The sequence below is a fragment of the Pipra filicauda genome, unplaced genomic scaffold (genome assembly GCF_003945595.2).
Source record: "Pipra filicauda isolate LSUMZ 115617 unplaced genomic scaffold, ASM394559v2 scaffold56_size3634133_pilon, whole genome shotgun sequence".
In the NCBI taxonomy this organism is placed as follows: Eukaryota; Metazoa; Chordata; class Aves; order Passeriformes; family Pipridae; genus Pipra; species Pipra filicauda.
Genome location: NW_024104720.1, coordinates 1,276,883 through 1,295,356, shown reverse-complemented (window position 1 = coordinate 1,295,356; position 18,474 = coordinate 1,276,883). Strand labels below are relative to the sequence as shown.

The 18,474-nt window shown below is 36.5% G+C and overlaps 1 protein-coding gene across 1 annotated transcript in view; it reads left to right on the top strand.

The window, feature by feature from the left end:
- GABBR2 (gamma-aminobutyric acid type B receptor subunit 2) overlaps positions 1-18,474 on the top strand; it is a 471,821-nt gene that overhangs the window by 232,289 nt on the left and 221,058 nt on the right. The window contains exons 6-7 of the mRNA XM_027741022.2: positions 429-620; positions 1,752-1,988. Of these exons, the coding sequence (XP_027596823.1) occupies positions 429-620; positions 1,752-1,988 (429 nt within the window). The remainder of the gene's footprint in view (positions 1-428; positions 621-1,751; positions 1,989-18,474) is intronic.

The following is an 18,474-nucleotide window of genomic DNA, read 5'->3' as shown; positions in this document are numbered from 1 at the left end:
ATATAAGGGTGATAATAACTTAGTTTAAATGTGGTAGCATGGTGGTAGTCCTATCACTCATGTACTAGTTGTGTTATGAAGAATTTTCTGTGCACAACTGTGCCTTCTGCCAGTGTTCCTCTTTAACTCCCCTAGTTTTAGAATGTAGTTTCAGTTTTCTGTTTTTGAAGAAATGATCTACTGAAAGCAGAATAGGATTTAGTAAATTCTCTTCTAATTTCCTGTATTCTAAAGGCAGGAGGCTTCAAGAAAAGAGTCTTCATTATTAGCAAGTGACTACTCTAAACTGTTCAAAATACTTTGTGAATCCTTTGATTATGCCATAATTTCATTAATAAGGAAAAAAACGCTAACAGAAAGCAATTGCTTTTATGTTCAATACCTCTATTACAATGACTATTATCTTTTTTGTTTTTCTTTATTTACAGGCTTATGATGAAGAAATGTATGGCAGCAAATATCTGTGGATTATTCCGGGGTGGTATGAAAATCTTTGGTGGGAATCCTGGATTAATTCCTCACAGTGTCTCAGTAAAAATCTTCTCGCAGCCATGGAAGGTTATATTGGAGTGGATTTTGAGCCTCTCAGCTCGAAAACATCAAAGACTATATCAGGAAGGGTTAGTATTTTTCCTCCATCTATTTTATTATACCACCAGTTGTCTCACCAGCGCATTGGCACAATAAAGCACCAAGAAGGGAGGTGAAGCTAAATGATTCTTCTACCAAGAGACCTGGCAGTCATCATGGTTATTCTCATCTTTTCACTGGTTTGCAATTTTTAAATATGTAAAAATCAATTCAAATTCTCTACAGGGTAAGAAAACACTAAAGTCCCTTGCTTCAAATCTGTCCTCTTCCCTCTGTATGAACATTATAGCCAAATGTACATTAAAGCTTGAATTATAATTGCGGTATAGTGCTGTGTCATGTCAAGTTAAATGGTTGAGCACAGAAAGAGAAAACTTTTATATTTAAACCTATTCCTGCAAACAGCTAATTTCAGTGATGATTTGTGCCTTTCAGAACTAGGGGGCAGTAGGTGAAGCTTGTTTTTAATATATAAATATGTGGTATTTCCATAAAGCACATAACATCTGATCACAGAGCAAATCCATACAAACTCTGACCAATGAATAAACATGCCTGATTTTGCTGATTTTCGTCTTTTTTTTTCCATGTACCTTTCATGCCTTGCTGAGTGAGCGTGAAAGGCAACTTTACTGAAAGGCAACTCATCATAAAAGAGCACACCATCAAGAATGTAGTGAACTTGTAAAACATAGGCAAATTGCCACTCAGATAATTTCATATTAAGCAAATGGTTGCTTAAGAAAAGGTTATTTGATTTACATTATCCTGTAGAGTGTAATCAGAACAATAATTTGAAGGGATACAGACTTATTCTCTGTTCAAGTATGATAGCTCACTAGTACACTGGTAGTTTTGATTGAACTAAAGCCTTTTGTACAAAAGCAAAATAAAGCAAGTTGTTCTTCATACAGTGAAGCAGCACAGTTGCTTTCAGTCTCTCTGTCTTCTAGATCTTTCTCCCACTCTCATCAGCAGTTTTATAAGTCAGGCAGCACGTTTTTTGAATTTTAGTTTCTTTCATAATTTTTGTTTTGGTGGCCTTTTCTGTATTAGTCATGCATGTCTCTAAATAGGAGGGTGCAGTCTGAGGTGTTGGTTTGGATGCAACTCTGTAACATGTTAAGTATTGAGGTAAAACAGTTTTTTCTCCTCTGCAGACTCCACAGCAGTATGAAAAGGAATACAATGCTAAGCGTGGTGATGGACAATCCAGCAAATTTCATGGTTATGCCTATGATGGAATATGGGTGATTGCCAAGACCCTGCAGCGGGCAATGAAGTATCTGAATGCCACCACCAAGCACCAAAAAATCGAAGATTTTAACTACACAAATCACAAACTTGGCAAAATTTTCCTGGATGCTATGAATGAAACCAACTTCTTTGGAGTAACGGTAGGTCCAAATCAGATAATTGTGGGGTGGAGGAGGCTTGTGATTCTGTGTCAGTAGTTGGAACAAGCATTAAATATTAAGTACTCTTGAAAAAGAAACACAGTTGTGTATTTCTTCTATCTTCAGAGCTTCCACAGTTCTACTTTATATTAAAAATTAATATTGTTGCCTTGAGACTCTTGTGCATTACCTGTCTTCTGATACCAAATGATGACACTGTACAATTTCTTAGTTGTCAAATTTTTAAGCATGAATGTTGTTTGAATTAAGAACTCAGAGTGGTCTCAAGGGAACCACAAGTGTTACAAGATGCAGTGACCTAAGTGAATGTTTAGCAGTTAAGGAGTAGATGGAATGAGATGTGAAAATACATGTTTCCCTCCATCGTTAATTTTTGTTAATAGGTTATAGTACACCATCTCTAACTCCAGTGCTGAACTTAGCAGGAGGCAAAGAGGCTAAGACAAAGAAAGAAAAACAAAAACTGAACAAAAAAAAGGAACTACATAGCAGTATGCAATTTCAAGCCTATTGATAAATGCTGTACTTGGAATAACTCAGGACAGGTATATCTGAGTCCCTGTAGAGTCTGGTTCATAGCTACTACTTATCAAAGATCCAATCCTACTATGGATGCAATGGGATAGCAAATTATGGTCACATTGATAGATTTCATTAGTACTACTTAATTGCCCTTTACTACTCCCCCTCCAAAATCCAACAAAACCAAATCCAAAATCTCTGAGACTGAAAAAAACCTGTTTTTTCATTAGTTTCAGGGACACCAGCAAAATCTCGCACACATCCCTTTAGGGAGTGAAAGAATCAAAGCTCCACCAACGATATTCAGCTGTTTACTTATTTTATTCTCGCAGGTATAATGGTTTTCAAAGAAATTACTGCATGATTATTCACTGTATTTAGTGTATGTCTGAGGTGCTTTGTAAAATCTTTCTCTTTAACATTGCTCTACCAAGTCATAATGACAATGCACAGCCCAAATCTGGTACATACAAGGATCATGTTTCCTGTTCCCGTAATTCACAAAATTTTTTAATGTGCAAGATATGGAGAGAAAAAAATCTGTAGCAGCTAAACTTTCTTAGGACATAATTACAACAAATGATACTCAGGTTTTTCCAGAGAGCACAGAAAAAAAGTGTTTTAGAGGAGATACTAAATGTCTTTCATTGAAGTATTCAGAAAGTTGAAGGAACAGATTGATTCGTACAAGAAATATTTTTAAACTTTTTATTCTTCAGTGTAATAATCTGCTGTAATTTTTGACCTAATTTAAAACTTTCACTGCAATATAAGTTTTAAGTCTTGGAGTGCCAAATCTAATTTTTTTTCTTACAGAAAATGTATTTTAGTATAGAAACTTATTCTAAACAGGGAAAGGACATTCCTCTTTTCAAGAGTATCTATGCCAAATATAAAATGAGTTTCTGAAAAAAGAAGACATAAAAAGGACTAAATTTTATCAATATTCAAAACCTCATCCAATAATATTGTAAACTGTGATGTTATTTATTAGGTAAGAGAAGACAGACAAGAAGCTGTAGCCAAGAATCTAAAAATGTAAAATCTATTAGGTAGAGGCATCTTTCTTTATGCTTTCTGTGAATATGATATCAGAAACACTGTTGTGTCATAAATAATAAATCCCTTTACCCAGTTTTCATTTTCTTTGAAATTATTTATAGCAAACCAAACTGTTGAGTGGTGTGTTTTGTGGAATTTTTAAATAATTTTGAAAAGACTTGTTGGGATGAAGTGGACTAGTTCCTGATTATACAGAATATCATTCTTTCAGTTTTCTGTTATTTTTTTTTCTTTATTTTCTAGGAGGAAACATTTAGAAAACAGTTAGGGCTATTGCCCAGAGACTTGACATGACTAACCCTATTTTTATGCATCAGAAACTCAGTGCATAAGTGTTATTTATTCTAATTCTGCTGTCAGAAATCTATTGGAAAAAAAAATTATGGACATTTTTTAAATATTCCTGAGTGTTCTGCTCTCTTTCTGGATTTTTTTTTTCATAGCAAATTGATTCCTTCTGTTATTTTTCCTTTGTCTTTATCTGATTCTCTGTGCATATCAAAGTTATGTTTACCATATGGATTTCTTATGCGTTTTGAATACAGAGCAAGGAAACATAAATTTGGTGTATTATCAGAAAATAGTAATACAGTTATCTGCTACACTTTTTCAAAGATAAACTAGATACCGTTTTACAGGTACAAAAGGACTTTGTGATAAGAAATGAAATATGAACAAACAAAAGACCTGCAGGGATGTTCCTACAGTTTTGTTAATCTAAATACTCTAATTCTGGAGTCAGATTCACTAGTGGTGGCTGTTTTCTAATTGAGTAAGGCATTGTGTGGTTAGAATGGTCCATCTGCAGTGACCAGCTTTCAGGACTGGAGTTCTTTTGATTTGGGACTAGCTTGGTCTTCATGGTGTACATTTTTCTAATTCTTTGGTTATCAGAACACTTAATTATTTATAAATGGGAAAGTTATTGAAATGGGAAAATACCTTAAAGGGATTTGGACAATATTTTTCCACTTTTCCTAATTCAGGTAAAGGCAGTTGTGTAAACTGAATGCAACACTACCACCTTAGTGGTTTATAAAGTACAAGGTTCCTGTTTCCTTGCTAAATATATCCCTCTTCTCAAATAGTACACATTCTTTCTGATAACCTAACTGTTAGAAAATGGAAGATGAGAAATATTCAAACAATTTATTTTGACACAGTTTAAATGTTTGAGGAGTTCCCTTATATAGTTGGTAGAAGCAATGAAAGTAATTTAGAGTTGGAGGATCTACCGAGGTCTCTGTTACTACTTGGAATCAGTACAGAGGGATAAAGTGGTGGGAGACAAAATATATATCTGGGATATGTATATATCTTCATTTCAATTACTCAGCAGTTTATAGCATGCTACCTATAACATGCTCATCAAGTATGTATGAAAGCCGAAGAGAATTTTCCACAGAGCTAGAATAATTCTCCTACAGCAAGATTGTTTGTCTAAAGGATAATTAAAAAAAGAGAAGAAGAAAAGTCAAACTTTATTTTGTGTAGTACTACCATAATAGCACTACCTAGCTTGTAGGCTTAAAAATTAGTGAAGAATTAGTGCTGTCTTCTCAGGATATCAAGTAATATTTAGTGTATACTGAATTGAAATCCATCTAGAGAACAGAAGGATTTTGTTTTAGTAATTTTTTTCCTTTTTTTTCTCCTTGTAAAGACTATCAATGGCTACACAGCATTGATACACTTACAACTACAGCAGCATTGATATTTGTTAGCAAAAAAAAAGGTTAATTATACCTGGGAAGATGTCATAGAATGGTTTGGGTTGGAAGGAACCTTAAAGGTCATCTAGTTCCAACCCGCCCTGCCATGGGCAGGGACACCTTTCTCTAGACAGGGATGCTGAAAACCCCTTTAAACCTGGCCTTGAACACTTCCAGGGATGGGGCACCCACAGCTTCTCTGGGCAGCCTGTTCCTTTGTCTCACCACCCTCACAATAAAGAATTTGTTCCTAATATTTATCTAAACCTACTCCCTTGAAGTTTGAATCCTTTCCCCCTTGTCCTATCACTACATCTCTTATAAATAGTCCCTCTCCAGTTTTCTTGCATGTCCCCTGTAGCTACTGAAAGGCTGGCGTATTAAATACCTCATTTGTTCTCAGAATGGTAGAAGTTTGTATTGGTTCCATGGGGTAGCCAGGTAGTGGGAAAAATACAGTGCATGTTGGAGGTAATTTTTAATTCCTTTTTTATGCAAAAAATGTCACTGCTCTTTAAAAATGTTTTTCTCTAATTTTCTTTTAGTTTCACCTTTGTCACTGATGTGAAGTCATGAATGTTATCATTCTCACTGTTTTATGCCTGAAGTCTTATAACTGTTGCAGTGGGGTATTCTGCTCCTTGCAATTATTGCTATTATCTGCTATTATAAATCAGGTTTCAAATTTGTTAATTTATTTCTCATCCCCATGGCCTTCTTTTTTTTCTGTGTAATGGAAAAAGAATTGCAGTGGAGGAGAGAGAAAATTAAATACAGTGTTGTCTTTTCCTTTTATGTGAGCCAAAGACACTAGCACAGTAGGGTAAAATTCCACCACAGTAACTGCTACACAATTGAAACCACAGCCATGAAATAGCTTTCAAGTCTGTCCCTGGCATCCTGCGTTTGAAGGGATCCAGTCATGTTTCATAACTGAAAAAATACTTATTGATATGAAGTTCACTTTCTATTTTGATACTGATTGTTTCTGAAGATTTATCTTAGTAACTTACCTCCACTTTCTTTGTTGATATGCCTGAGGTAGGGTAAATAGTATTGGGGTGAGGGCAGAAGTTTCAATCAAGCAACTTCTTGTTAATCTGGAATAGAGCTTTAAAAATACATTTAATTTTATAAGAGGGAGTGGGAGAGGTGGGGGTTTACTGTGCAATGGAATACTTAACATCTGTTCCTGAGAAATGCTTTTAGATTCAAATTTTGACTTAATTTTGAGCACTTGAAAAATTGTGATTGGACATTAATACTAACGAAGTGATTTGAGGGAGTACAATAAGCTAACAAAACACATAGGAAACTATGTGTATGTATGCACACACATGGAGATGGTCACAACCCCAGCAACACTTGGCAAATCTGTTTGTTTTCCACACCTAGACCCATGGATTATGAATGTGAACTATGCTGACTTTAATGCCTTGTGTTGTCTTTTGATTTTCCAGAACTTGATTCCTGTTATGGAATTTTTTGTGTAGCACAAGAGAGAAAAATACTTGGGGTCTGGCTGTGTGCAAGACCCCCTACACAGCTTTTTGTTTTTCCTGAATTTTGAATCTCAGTTTAACTGAGCGGAGATAAACATGGTGAATCTCTTACTTCTTTACTTCCTCTAGACTTCAGTGCATTATCCAACTCAGATGAGCAAGTCAGAAGAGTGAACTGGGTTGGTGAACTAATTTGCTCTCTATCTGGCCGGTTCATTTAGGAGACTCCTCAAAATAGAGAGCTCTTAAAGTAAGCCATCAGCAAGTTTGCATAAGGTCATAAGCAATGTTTGCTCGTTAGGAAAATTCAGTGCAAATGTTTTCATCTGCCAACAGTGTAAAACTGCATCCAGAAGGAAATCCTAACTTTTTAAAGTGAGAACTGAAATTAACTATGACATTTCAAAGATTAACCCTCAAGCTAATCAGCAGTTGATGATTTAATAGTTATAGTAGGTGTCAAAGGAAAAAAGGCTTTAGTCTGAAGTTGTAGAACACTTACTGCAGCATCTATCATTTTAATAGCTGGATATTTGATGAAAATAAATGAACAACATATATTTATAGAAAAGCTAGTGAAATATTTTCTAGCTACCGTCTCTTAGCTTCCTCTGCTTTGTATTTAATTCATTCTGTATCCAGATAGTGTTCAACATAATGTTTAATATGCCCTAGAAGCTGCTTTGTTGCTATTTTGTGTACAAAGTGTGGAAATCCCTACAAATAATTAAGAAAAAAAAGCCAAGGAAAGGTGATTGCACTGTATAAATGATGATGCAGGTTGTACTTCACAGGGTAATTCTCCTACAACTTCTGAAGAAAGCAAGCACATTTCAGTAATTCCATCACCTTATTTTTTTCTGAAGTGTGCTTTGTTCTATAGCTGTTTCTAATCCATCTTTGGTTTATATTTTTGGACTTTTTCTTCTTTTGCTCTGTTTTGGTTTTGGTGGTTTTTTGTTGTTGTTGTTTGTTTGTTTTTTGTGTCTATATTACTTGAATTTGAAGGATGAAAGACTAAAGAAAAAAATATATATTTGTGATATTTGAGATCTCTGTTCTACTCCAGATCAGCAGTTAAGCTGGGAGAAGGTATCAGCGGTTTTAAAGACAGTTTTCAAGATGGTTTCTAGCTCTACCAGTTGGGTTTCTCTGAGTTTGGTGCACAGGGCTGTTTGAAAATAGAAGGATTCTGAAAGAGTGGACAGTGTATACATTTTGGACATGCTATATGGAACTACAGGTTCTGGTATCTGTTGCATAAGTAGAAGATTGTTTTTCCTGATGATTAGATGGCCTTTTGTGTTCTACTTAGTCAGAAGTACTAGGTAGGTAAGCTGCTCTTTTGACACTCCTTCAGCATACAGTAGAAGAAGAAGGAAAACTTCTTCCACTGTGGTAAAGCCCTGTGCTCTGCTTCACCAAGGTGTTTTGGTGTTTTTTAATAAGAGACAGGAAATGTTGTTTGTGTGCCTGTTGAAAAAGGGTGATAGAATAAAATCCTACAGACACTTATGAAGAAGTGACCGGCTTGTAACAATCATACCAATGAAATACCATCTCTTAAAACTTATAGAAAACCTGGAGTAACTCCACTCACCTACACTGTGACTTCAAAAAATGTCAGTATCTTATGATCAAAGGCAGATGACACATCAGCGTGGATCTCTGGTGATTTTCCCATATCAGCAAAAGATTATACACATCTCTCTTCATCATACAAAAGGCCATAGGAAAGAGCTAAGGATTTGCAATATATGCTATAAAGAACTGTTTTGACAGAGTCTTTCCTGCAATTATTATCCAAAATGGAAAATGTGGTCCAAGGTATGTGATGTTGACAATGTTGCAAAGTTCTAATTTGAAATGTCACCCTTACTGTTACTGAAACTGCAGCTGCAACCTCCCAAGGAAAGATTAGAACACTGCTGTTAAGGCAGGTGCAGAAGGAAATTTAAGTGTGATGGAGAAAGAAAAGTCCGAGGTGATTTAGTTGCCCTGGGACCTGATGCAGTTCTTGGTAGCTGTGGTAGCTGACATAGTGTGTCAGTCAGTACAGTAGCCTAGCAAACAGCTGTTTGCTAGGGTTATGTATCATAACTTGAGTGCTGTGATTACATAGTGCAGGTTAAAATTATTTCAAGGCCCTTTCAAGTAATGTTGCCTGTAAAGGAGGACTGCCCCTTCCCAAGAGAGGGAACAGATGAAGTGTCAGCAGAGTCTGAGTTCTGGGTGGAGAAGCCCTGGGAGAGGAATTGTATCCATAGCTGTGTCCCTTACCCACAAACACCTTTTTTTTTTTTTTGAGAAGAACAAGTCTGGAAAGAAAGACTGCAGGAGAAGGTGCATTTAGGAGAATATAATATGAAGGAAAAAGATTTCTTGGAAGGTGTTCATCTAATCTGCATCACTGAGCAGTTCTGAGTTTCCAGTCTCCAATATCTCTTGTTCTATTTCTGATTTACTTAGTACTGCTTAGAGTTTAATAAACATTTCCCCACCTGACTGTGCTTTTCTTGAAACTGTCCTTGTTGAAGAGCATATCACTAACAGATTACGATCACTCCACAGAAATACGTTGAGATATAGATGTGTTTAGAAGATGGACAATATAAGTGTTTCCTAGATGGAGCTTGATGGTCCTGAAGAGTCAGCTAGGCTGCTTTATGGCTACTTGGCAGACGGTGTGTGACTCAAGTGCAGGCTAGTACAGGCACAGCTGAACCATACTTCCAGGTGCGTATTTGCAAGTGATGCAATGAAGTATAGGCAAAAATCTATGAATTATGGACATTCCAGAGTAACTGTTTTGCAGTGCTATAGTTATTCCTGTGTTTGGTGCCCCTAAGAGAAGGAAAAAATATGCATGGCAAATTTAGGGATGCTACTATCTGCTATGTCTCCATTTGAAATTACAAGCAAAGTGGTCTTACATGGATATTTCCAAGCCCTCAGCTGCCCAGTTTCTTGGGGATGAAATTCACCAAACAGTACAGCCTTCAGGTGCACCATCCTGTCTTGCTAGGTACAGTGGTCAGAACAGCAAAATTAGATATTCTGCATCAACCTGAATCTGCAAACTCTTTCCTCAGACCTGTCTCTGATTTATCTCTCTTCTCTCCTAGAAGAGGGCACTACAGGAGTACCTGATTTAGCTTAAAGTTTGAGATGTGAATGCCTTTCTGTCATGATTCTAGAGTTAAAAACCACTATGATTTTAGAGAAAACATATTTTAGAAATAGTATAAAACTGAATTCCTGAGTGCTTGAGGGAATTACAGTTCTTGTTTTATTTTCCACGGGAACAGATGTTAGCCCTGCTGCCTTGGGAATGTTCCAGCTCTGGTAATTCTGTTCTGTGTACCTAAAACCCTCACTGAGATTTCAGATGGATAAGGAAGTTATTATTTACTAGCTTTACACCAGGACTTCTTTGGGACAATAAGTGCCATAAAGATGCAAAATTTTAGTGTTATTGTTCTCCCTTCTCTTAGCAGACATTGTTTTTATTATTATTTCACTTCATAGGCAAAGTATACTAAGATTTTACTGGTTTGATTCTGTTCTTTGAGTCGGTGGCAAAGCTCTTTTAACTTCATTGTGAGAAGGAGGTGGTCCTTACCTAGCAAAGTGCTTTAATAAATAATTTGCCAATACAACTCAAAATGTTATTCCAAAATCCTTTTTATTCACAGAAAATTTAAAAGAAACTTCTTTTGAAATGCTTTCTAGAATTAATGAATATATTCTAAGAGTGTTGATCAGGTGTAGTGCTCTAAGTTAGTTAGCTCTTGATTAGTCTCAAGAGCTTGTTCAAGCACGTTTAGAGAATGTGTCTAGATAGTATACTACGTGGAATTACATGACTCAGATGTCAAATAGCTGTGAGCAATTAAAATGATGTGGTGGAGTATAGCAATTTAGAAGTAATGTCTAGTGATGACTATAAAAGCCTGCAACTTTTAATGCAGATCATGTAAATCAAAGAAATGCTGAATATGTTAGTGATCAGTTGTGCTCATTATGTATAGTCCTTTGGCACAACAGTGTAATTCTTAACTGGGTATCAGTTGGCTGGGAATGTGAAACACAGAAAAAAGATGAACGAGAAATCTCAAAGCATAGAGATAATATTATGAAGGTTGAAGCAATAGGAAGACTATTCATAAGCCAGTATGTCGAAATCTTAAGAATATGATTTCTACAATTTTTGAAGGGTTGTCATCATACTACTCTAATATCTTCTCAACATCTGACTTTCTTGAGAGTTTAGAGAATGAGTAAAGCACACAAATAATAAATATCTTTCTAAATATGCTTAGATCTGAAAGCAGGTTCATTTAGTAAATAAATTATGAAGGATAAAATTAGTTTTAACATGCTTATTTTTATCCTTTACAGCACTGATTTGGATACTCTAAGAGAAGAAATTAAATAAGTACATTTTTATGATAACTTTTGTACCATATTCACGAAGATCAATTGATTTTGGTAAAATATACTTCTTTCCATTGCTGAATAGTTGCATGGCAAACTTTAATTTATGTTCTGCTTTCATCTGGGTTACCCCATCAGTGGACAAGTTTAAAAGGGTTTTGAAAGGAGTCTTTTTTGTCTTCAGTGAAAGTGACCCACATTGATGTTATGAGAATTAGAATTTAGCCTGGTGGGAATTTTTGTGTGCACTTAAAAGCAAAATTTTGCCTTGGGGAATATTTTGCAATGTGACATTTTTACTTTATGGCCAGCAAAAAACCCTTAACTTTCAGAACTGTATTTTAATTCTCTGTTCACACTGCAGTACTTCTGAAATTTTAGCTTCACCAATTAACATACTCTCTGCTGTTGTTAGTCTTTATGACAGCTCTAGGCAAAAATATTCCTTAACTTGAATATGTCATTTTGCTGAGTGTGAATCCACCTGCAATGTTAAGAGTGGCATTATTAGCTGACTTAGCCTGGAAATGCTCTGGGGTTGTCAGGTCTGATGTTCAATGGATTATATTTTCATACATCACTGCTCCTCTTTTCTGACAGTCATGATTTCTATGATGAACTAGTTTTCTTCCTTGGAGAGGTGCTCCAGTTGCAAATAGGATTCTTGGAGCCTGCGAGCATTTTAGTGAAACACAAGAAAATTTAAGTATTATAATGACATTTAATGCGGACAAATGCACAGTATATTTTAAAATAGTTTTTTAGTATTTTTGGAGTCAGCTTTTAGAACTTCTGTATTTGTTACCTTCTGCTCTTCTCCCCACCATCTTCTTATAGGAGGTTGTTTCCTCAGCTGCCGCTGGTGATGAGGATAGGTTTTGCATTGTCTAGCCTCTACTATAGCAATGCAGAGAGAGTTCTTTTTTTAAGATTTCATAAAACAAGAAAGATCTTGCACTTAGTAGAGGATATGGTGTGGTAGGACTTCCCCCTTGGAGTTCTTCACATGAAGAAACTTGTGAAAGGTGATGAAGTAGAAATTGCAGCAAGGCCTTGGTGGAGCTCCTTTAGTACAGGACAACATGTTCCTTTGTGCTGTGTCCCAGCTTCAGATCTGCTATGACATAGCAGGCAGAAGCCAAAGGCAGTACTTTGCAAATTAAAGGAGTTTACCTTATTTTTTTTTATTTTTCCGCCCCGTCGCCTAATGTGAACTATTTGTAAGTATTTCTGATCTATAAATTTTAGCAAAACAATCCTAGGAGTCTGACTTCTACACTATCACCCACTTTATATCTGGTCTGTAGTGACAGCTAAGGTTGTTGGCATATGAACCCAAAGCACTGGACAGAAAGCAGGCTCATTTTTTTAATAAACGGTTTTAATCAAATCTCAGAGCTGTCATGTTTCACTTGTTGAATCTTTCTGTGTGACAGTAATTTTTCCAATTTTTTAATAAGTATTGACCTCAAATGCACCAAAAATTATAACCATGCCTACTAACCACTGTCAGGAATCAGATCGTTCTTTTCAAACAGTCTAAATAGAAGTTCACATGTCTCTGTGCTGTTGATTCTTCCAACAGCATCTATATTTTTATATATCAGCCTCCAATATCTAGTCAAAGCTTCATGAAACTTTATTGTCTCTCTTAAGAAGTCTTCCTGCCTCTCATCCAAGAACTTGCTGGACTGCTCTGACAACCTTTAATTTTGTGTCTGTGACTAAGACAAGCAAAGCTGTACACAGCTCTCTTACTTATACGTGATCAAGCCTTTTTGACTGAGTGACCCTTCACTCTGAGCATAACCTGCACAGTTTCTGTATCATGTCACTCATTTAGTGTCAGTAGGTGTCATAACAAGTAAATAGATTAAGAAACCTAGCTCTAACCAAAAAAAGGTAATTTGAATCTGAAGAGGGAACTTACAGCTAAACAATATCATAGAATGTGTAAATAAAGCTGTCCAGGGCTGACATTTCCTCATCACTGAAGAGTTCATTCTACAGTGATGACATGTAAAATTCTGAGTATCACTGTAATGCTGAAAAACTGAAGAATTTTCCAGAGTAAATCAACACAAATCAAGAGATTATAGAGAATGATTTCAGGGAAGAGTGGTCCATAATAGTGTATTTCAAAATCAGCAAAACCTACAGTGGTTTTCCGTCTATGATGGACTGCTTAGATTAACTATATAGGAGCCAAGCCTTTAAATGGAAATTTTTGAAAAATAAAGATATTATTTTATTCCTTGTAAATTCTACACCTTTTCTACCTTGTAAATTGTTTATCAAAAACTTCTGGCAAAATTCTTCTGCCTGTGCGATTTCAGTTCTGCTTCATTCATTCTGACTGCTGAATTAGACAGTGGTTCAGTTGTATTTGATCATGTAATTAGGATAATGTTGTGCCTAAGCAGTCATCATTGTGAGTGCTGCAAAATATACAGAGTTAAAAGACACAGCTAGAGACTGCAAAGAATATTGTCCCAGGAGTAAGAGACAGCAGCAGACCCCGGCAATTTTCCCTCCCTCCTTCAGCCACCCTTGGTGAAGGACAGGGTCCTGCTCCATGCAGTGGAGGAAATAGTTTGTTGATTTGCCTGTGAAGTCTGAAGAACTGAAGGTCTTCCCCCAGCTGGCTTTCTTGTCCTGTGTGCCACTGCTTGACTTGCCTTCTGATGCACGGTGGTGATGCTGCACCTGCCTGGTGACTGTTCATGTTTGGTTGAAATGTTCTTCAGGAGTTACAAAGGGGAAAGGAAGTTTCAGTGGTCAGAAGTGCATGTCTCAGGTGAATGTGAATTTTGTGAGACAGAGGTGTTCTTCTGTAGCCCAGAGGTTCTTGTTCTGCTGAACTCAGATGTTTGCTGCAGACCAGAGAAGCATGTGAGTGTCTCCAAAGGAGGCTGCAATGATAATGGTGTTTTCTAATTGGAAGTGTTGGAATTTCTTAACATTGAGTTTTCTAAAATCACATTCATATCTCATAAATTTTGTTATTAGTGCTTTTGTTATGAATGACACTGAAGCTTGGCATTTGAGACCCAAAATATCTAACTTGTCAGTTAATTTCCTTTTTTTTAATTAAAATCTTTTCTCGGTGTCAGGCTACGCAATTTCTTCTCCATTATGACAGTTTCATTGATATAGAAGCAAAGCAAAAATATAAGAAAAGCAATTATGGCACCACAAAATTTGATCGGGGATTAAAGATATAAATTGCCTCAGGTAAGAACACATAGATCACTTAAATTGCATCTAGGAATAAATCCGTCAAGCTACACATACATCTGAATAATAATTGTTTGCCGGTCCCTTTATATGAACACAAAACAAACCAACACATCATTAATACTAGATAACATACTGATTGTTGTGAGTAGACCTCAGCAGCAACACAAATGCATTGTAAGGACCTTTCCATTGTAAATTCTGGAGATGTTAATTGATTCATGATTTTATTATGTGATATTAAAGCTACTTGTTTTAATGTGGCACTGTGGAAATTTTGCATCTAGATGATGTTTTCTGTTAGTTTCCATGTTGACAATGCAGGTTATTTTATAGAGGCCTAAAAGCTGCAATTAGTATCCTAGAAAAGATTCAGTGTTCAGTTTTCTGCCTAATGTTTCAGACCTGTGCATATTAGTTTCAAGTTTTTCCTCTTACAGAAAGTAAGGGGAAAGTTTATGGGAAGAAAGACATACATTAGTGGGTATTACCCAACAGTGTAGAGCAAAGCAAGCTCTTTCTTTCTCCTTTAGGTCTATTTTCCATAACACAGGTGTTAAGTCCCAAGGGACCCAGCAGGGGCCATTTCCCCAATTTGAGTCAACACTTAGCCTATCAGGGAGGGGAGGGAACCTGCTTCAGAGCACTTCTAAAATGCATTCCAGCTGCTCCTGGGCTGTGGGAAAAACTATGACAGTGGGAACAGAAATCCCTGTAGATGTGGTTCAGAAAACATTTGGATAAGTAAGTGTTATGAATCATGAATATTAAGCATACTTTCCCTTAAAACCTGAGTAGTGGCATCTGAGTCATTGAGCTCGTGAATTTCTGTAGCTCTTACTACAAATAGCATATACATGGACAGAAGGATGGAAGAAAAATGTAACAGAGTGGGTTAACAGAGTTTTTGATATTTGGTCTTATTAATGTTAGTAAATATCTTGTGATTTGTTAATAATGTGATAATGTAAGCTTACACTGTAGAGGGGATCCCTAGTTACTCATTTTAGCATAAATCCTCTTATCTAATGTAAGTTGGCCTATTAAGGGAGAGGGAGTTGTGGGGAATTTATTTTTTTTTTTGGTGTAGAGCTTTGGCGCACTCTTTGATGATGGCTGCTCGAAGGCCCACAGTTAAGGTGTGAATTAGCTTATCTGCTGAGAAAGAATGTATACTTTTTTAAAGGAGCTGTACCTCCTTTAAATTGCCCTTAATTCACTTCACGTAGGTTGAGTGGGGTCCTTGGAGGTGAATTAAGACAGAACCAAGATTCGTTTCATAGGCAACCAGCTATCACTCAGCTCAGTTGGCTTTTCACCTCTACCAACGAGTCATCCCACTCTTTTGCGACAGAGATGGGTTTGCTCAGTAAATAGCTGCTCATAAGTAGCTCACTTGGGTTTCAGGATGGTAAGCTTAAACTAGCATTTTGCTTGGGTGATTCTTGCTAAATTATGATGCAAATGGTACAAGGATTAGTCCTTGCTGTTTAGTGCTTGGTTTGTCATTGCTATTTCATTTTTCCCTTTCGGTACACGGTCTCTATCGCATCTTGGATGTACCTTTCTATCGCCAATACTGGGTCGGGTGAAGATGCTTTAGTTTAGTGGGTGAGGTTGATTTGGTTTATATGCTGGTGGGTGGCATATAAAGCTACAGTTAGGCTTCAAGACGATCTGGTGTGGAGCAGGTATCTTTCAGGTGTAAGCTGAATGCTTTTATTATAGCTACGTCTTGGTAGACTAAGTGCACCTTCCGGTACACTTACCTTGTTACGACTTGCCTCATCTTTAGCATGGGGGTTTATTAGGAATGAAATTGATTATGGCCTGTGAGGAGGGTGACGGGCGGTATGTACGTGCTCCAGAGCCAACTTAAAGGAGGCATTATTGTCCTGCTTTACTGCTAAATCTGCCTTTCAGAAGTGGTTTCACATTCCTTGTCATGGAGTTTTCTATGTTAGAAACTGTAGCCCATTTCTTCCATCTCATAGGCTATACCTTGACCTGTCTTGTTAGCGTAGTATGGCTATTGTGCTCACTGTTAGTCCCTCAGTTTAGGGATGAGCTGGTGACGGCGGTATATAGGCTGGTTTGGCAAGAGGTGTTTGGATATGTTGTGGGTTATCCATTATAGAACAGGCTCCTCTAGGTGGGTTTGGAGCACTGCCAAGTCCTTAGAGTTTTAAGCATTTATGCTCGTAGTTCTCAGGCGGATGCTTGAGTGATGAAAGCATCAAGATTTAGGGCAAGGCATAGTGGGGTATCTAATCCCAGTTTGTGTCCTGACTTTCATGGAGTTTGGTTGGTCGTGAAGCTAAGATCGTTTTAATGGGAGTAAAAAGTCTGGGTTTTTTTATGTTTGGGCATTTGAGGTTTTTAACATCTGGGCATTTTAGGTTTCTGTATTTGTGTGGGCATTGGTGAGTAAATGTCAACTGTTAAAATGTTCAGGCAAGTAAAGATGCAGCTAAGCACTTAGAATATTGATTTTATTATGAAACTTATTATTTATATGTATTTAAACATAAGCGTACCATATTGTATTTCTGATTGAAATACATCTATGAAGTATTGCTACAGGAAAGTGATGATGATGTATTTTATGTATATCCTGATAATCATGTTATCTGTCTTATACGTTCAGGGTTTTTTAGATAAGGAGTGAATTTAGATGTGATAAATTTGTAAATTGGTCAAAGGCTGTCACAATGATGAGTGATAAAAGAGTGGTATTAGAAATAACTTCATAAAAATTATAAAATAAACATGGAAGATCCTAACTGTTGCTCATCTACAAATGTCAAACTACATATCTCTCCACTGTAAATCAAGGGAATATGTACTGTGAAACCAAATATTTAAAAAACGTAGAATATTTTTCTCTAATACAGATACTTAGAAACATCAGGGGCAGAATAGCTGCATTTGATATTTTATTTCTGAAAAGTATTTTCTCTGAGCATTTTAAACTGCTTATACTTGTCTTTCTGTTAGGCTCTGTTTAAGTGAAGTGCTTAAGAGCACCCTGAATATTACGCGTGAGTATTCCAAATGGACTAGTGAAGGGCTGTATTGAATCGAGCCTTAAAAGAGTAGGCTCCTTGTTTTGCAAGGTAGGTTCTATTCAAGTAAGAAAAACATACCCCTTATAGAGTTAACATTCAGTCTCCTCTCTCTGTGGAACTGTTTTACAATATCCCAAATGCTTGCAGTGAGAGAGAATAAACTTGGTTATATAAAATGCAAATATTATACAATTTTTAATGTGCATCTCAGTGAAATTAAAGGCATGTCAGGCTTAGGTTTTTAAATAAAGTCATACTACAGCCTGGGGGCTTGCCATGGCTGAAAAACTAGTCTGTGACATGCTTTTCACTTCTCCAAGTGACATGCGAGGCAGTCCTACATCAGAGATATCGTGTGTTAGACTTTCTCAGACTGCATGTATTTTATGATCTTGAGTTATAATAGAATCACAGAATATCCTGAGTTCAAATGGAGATAATAAAGCTGAAGTTATTATTGTAATTTTACATTGACTTTATTCTTTGAGGTCTACAAATGCTTTTTAAAATACATACACCATGGATTCCTCTCATTTAGTATTAAAACACAGCTGTATGTAGTGCAATCCCAATACAACATAAAAACCTTATTTTCTCTTGTGTTTGTCATACCAGTTACATCTCAGGCTGCTTTCCACAATGCTCAGTAACTCCTGGCAGTACATAGGCAAGAGTAGCCAGGAAAGAAGGTGCTCCAAATGCCCTGTGCGTCACTAGTATAAACTCATTCAGCAGTGGATCTCATACAGGAAGGGCAACAAGAGAAAAAATTCCCTCATGCTTTAATGAGATTTTTAAGAAGAGAAAAGAGGGATGGCTATCTTTCTCTGTCAATTGTTTTCTCCATTTTTTAAAATTAATTGCCTCATGGTAAAATGTTTAATCTCTCTCACGTTCACAAGATTTTGTTGTTTCAATTCTTTTA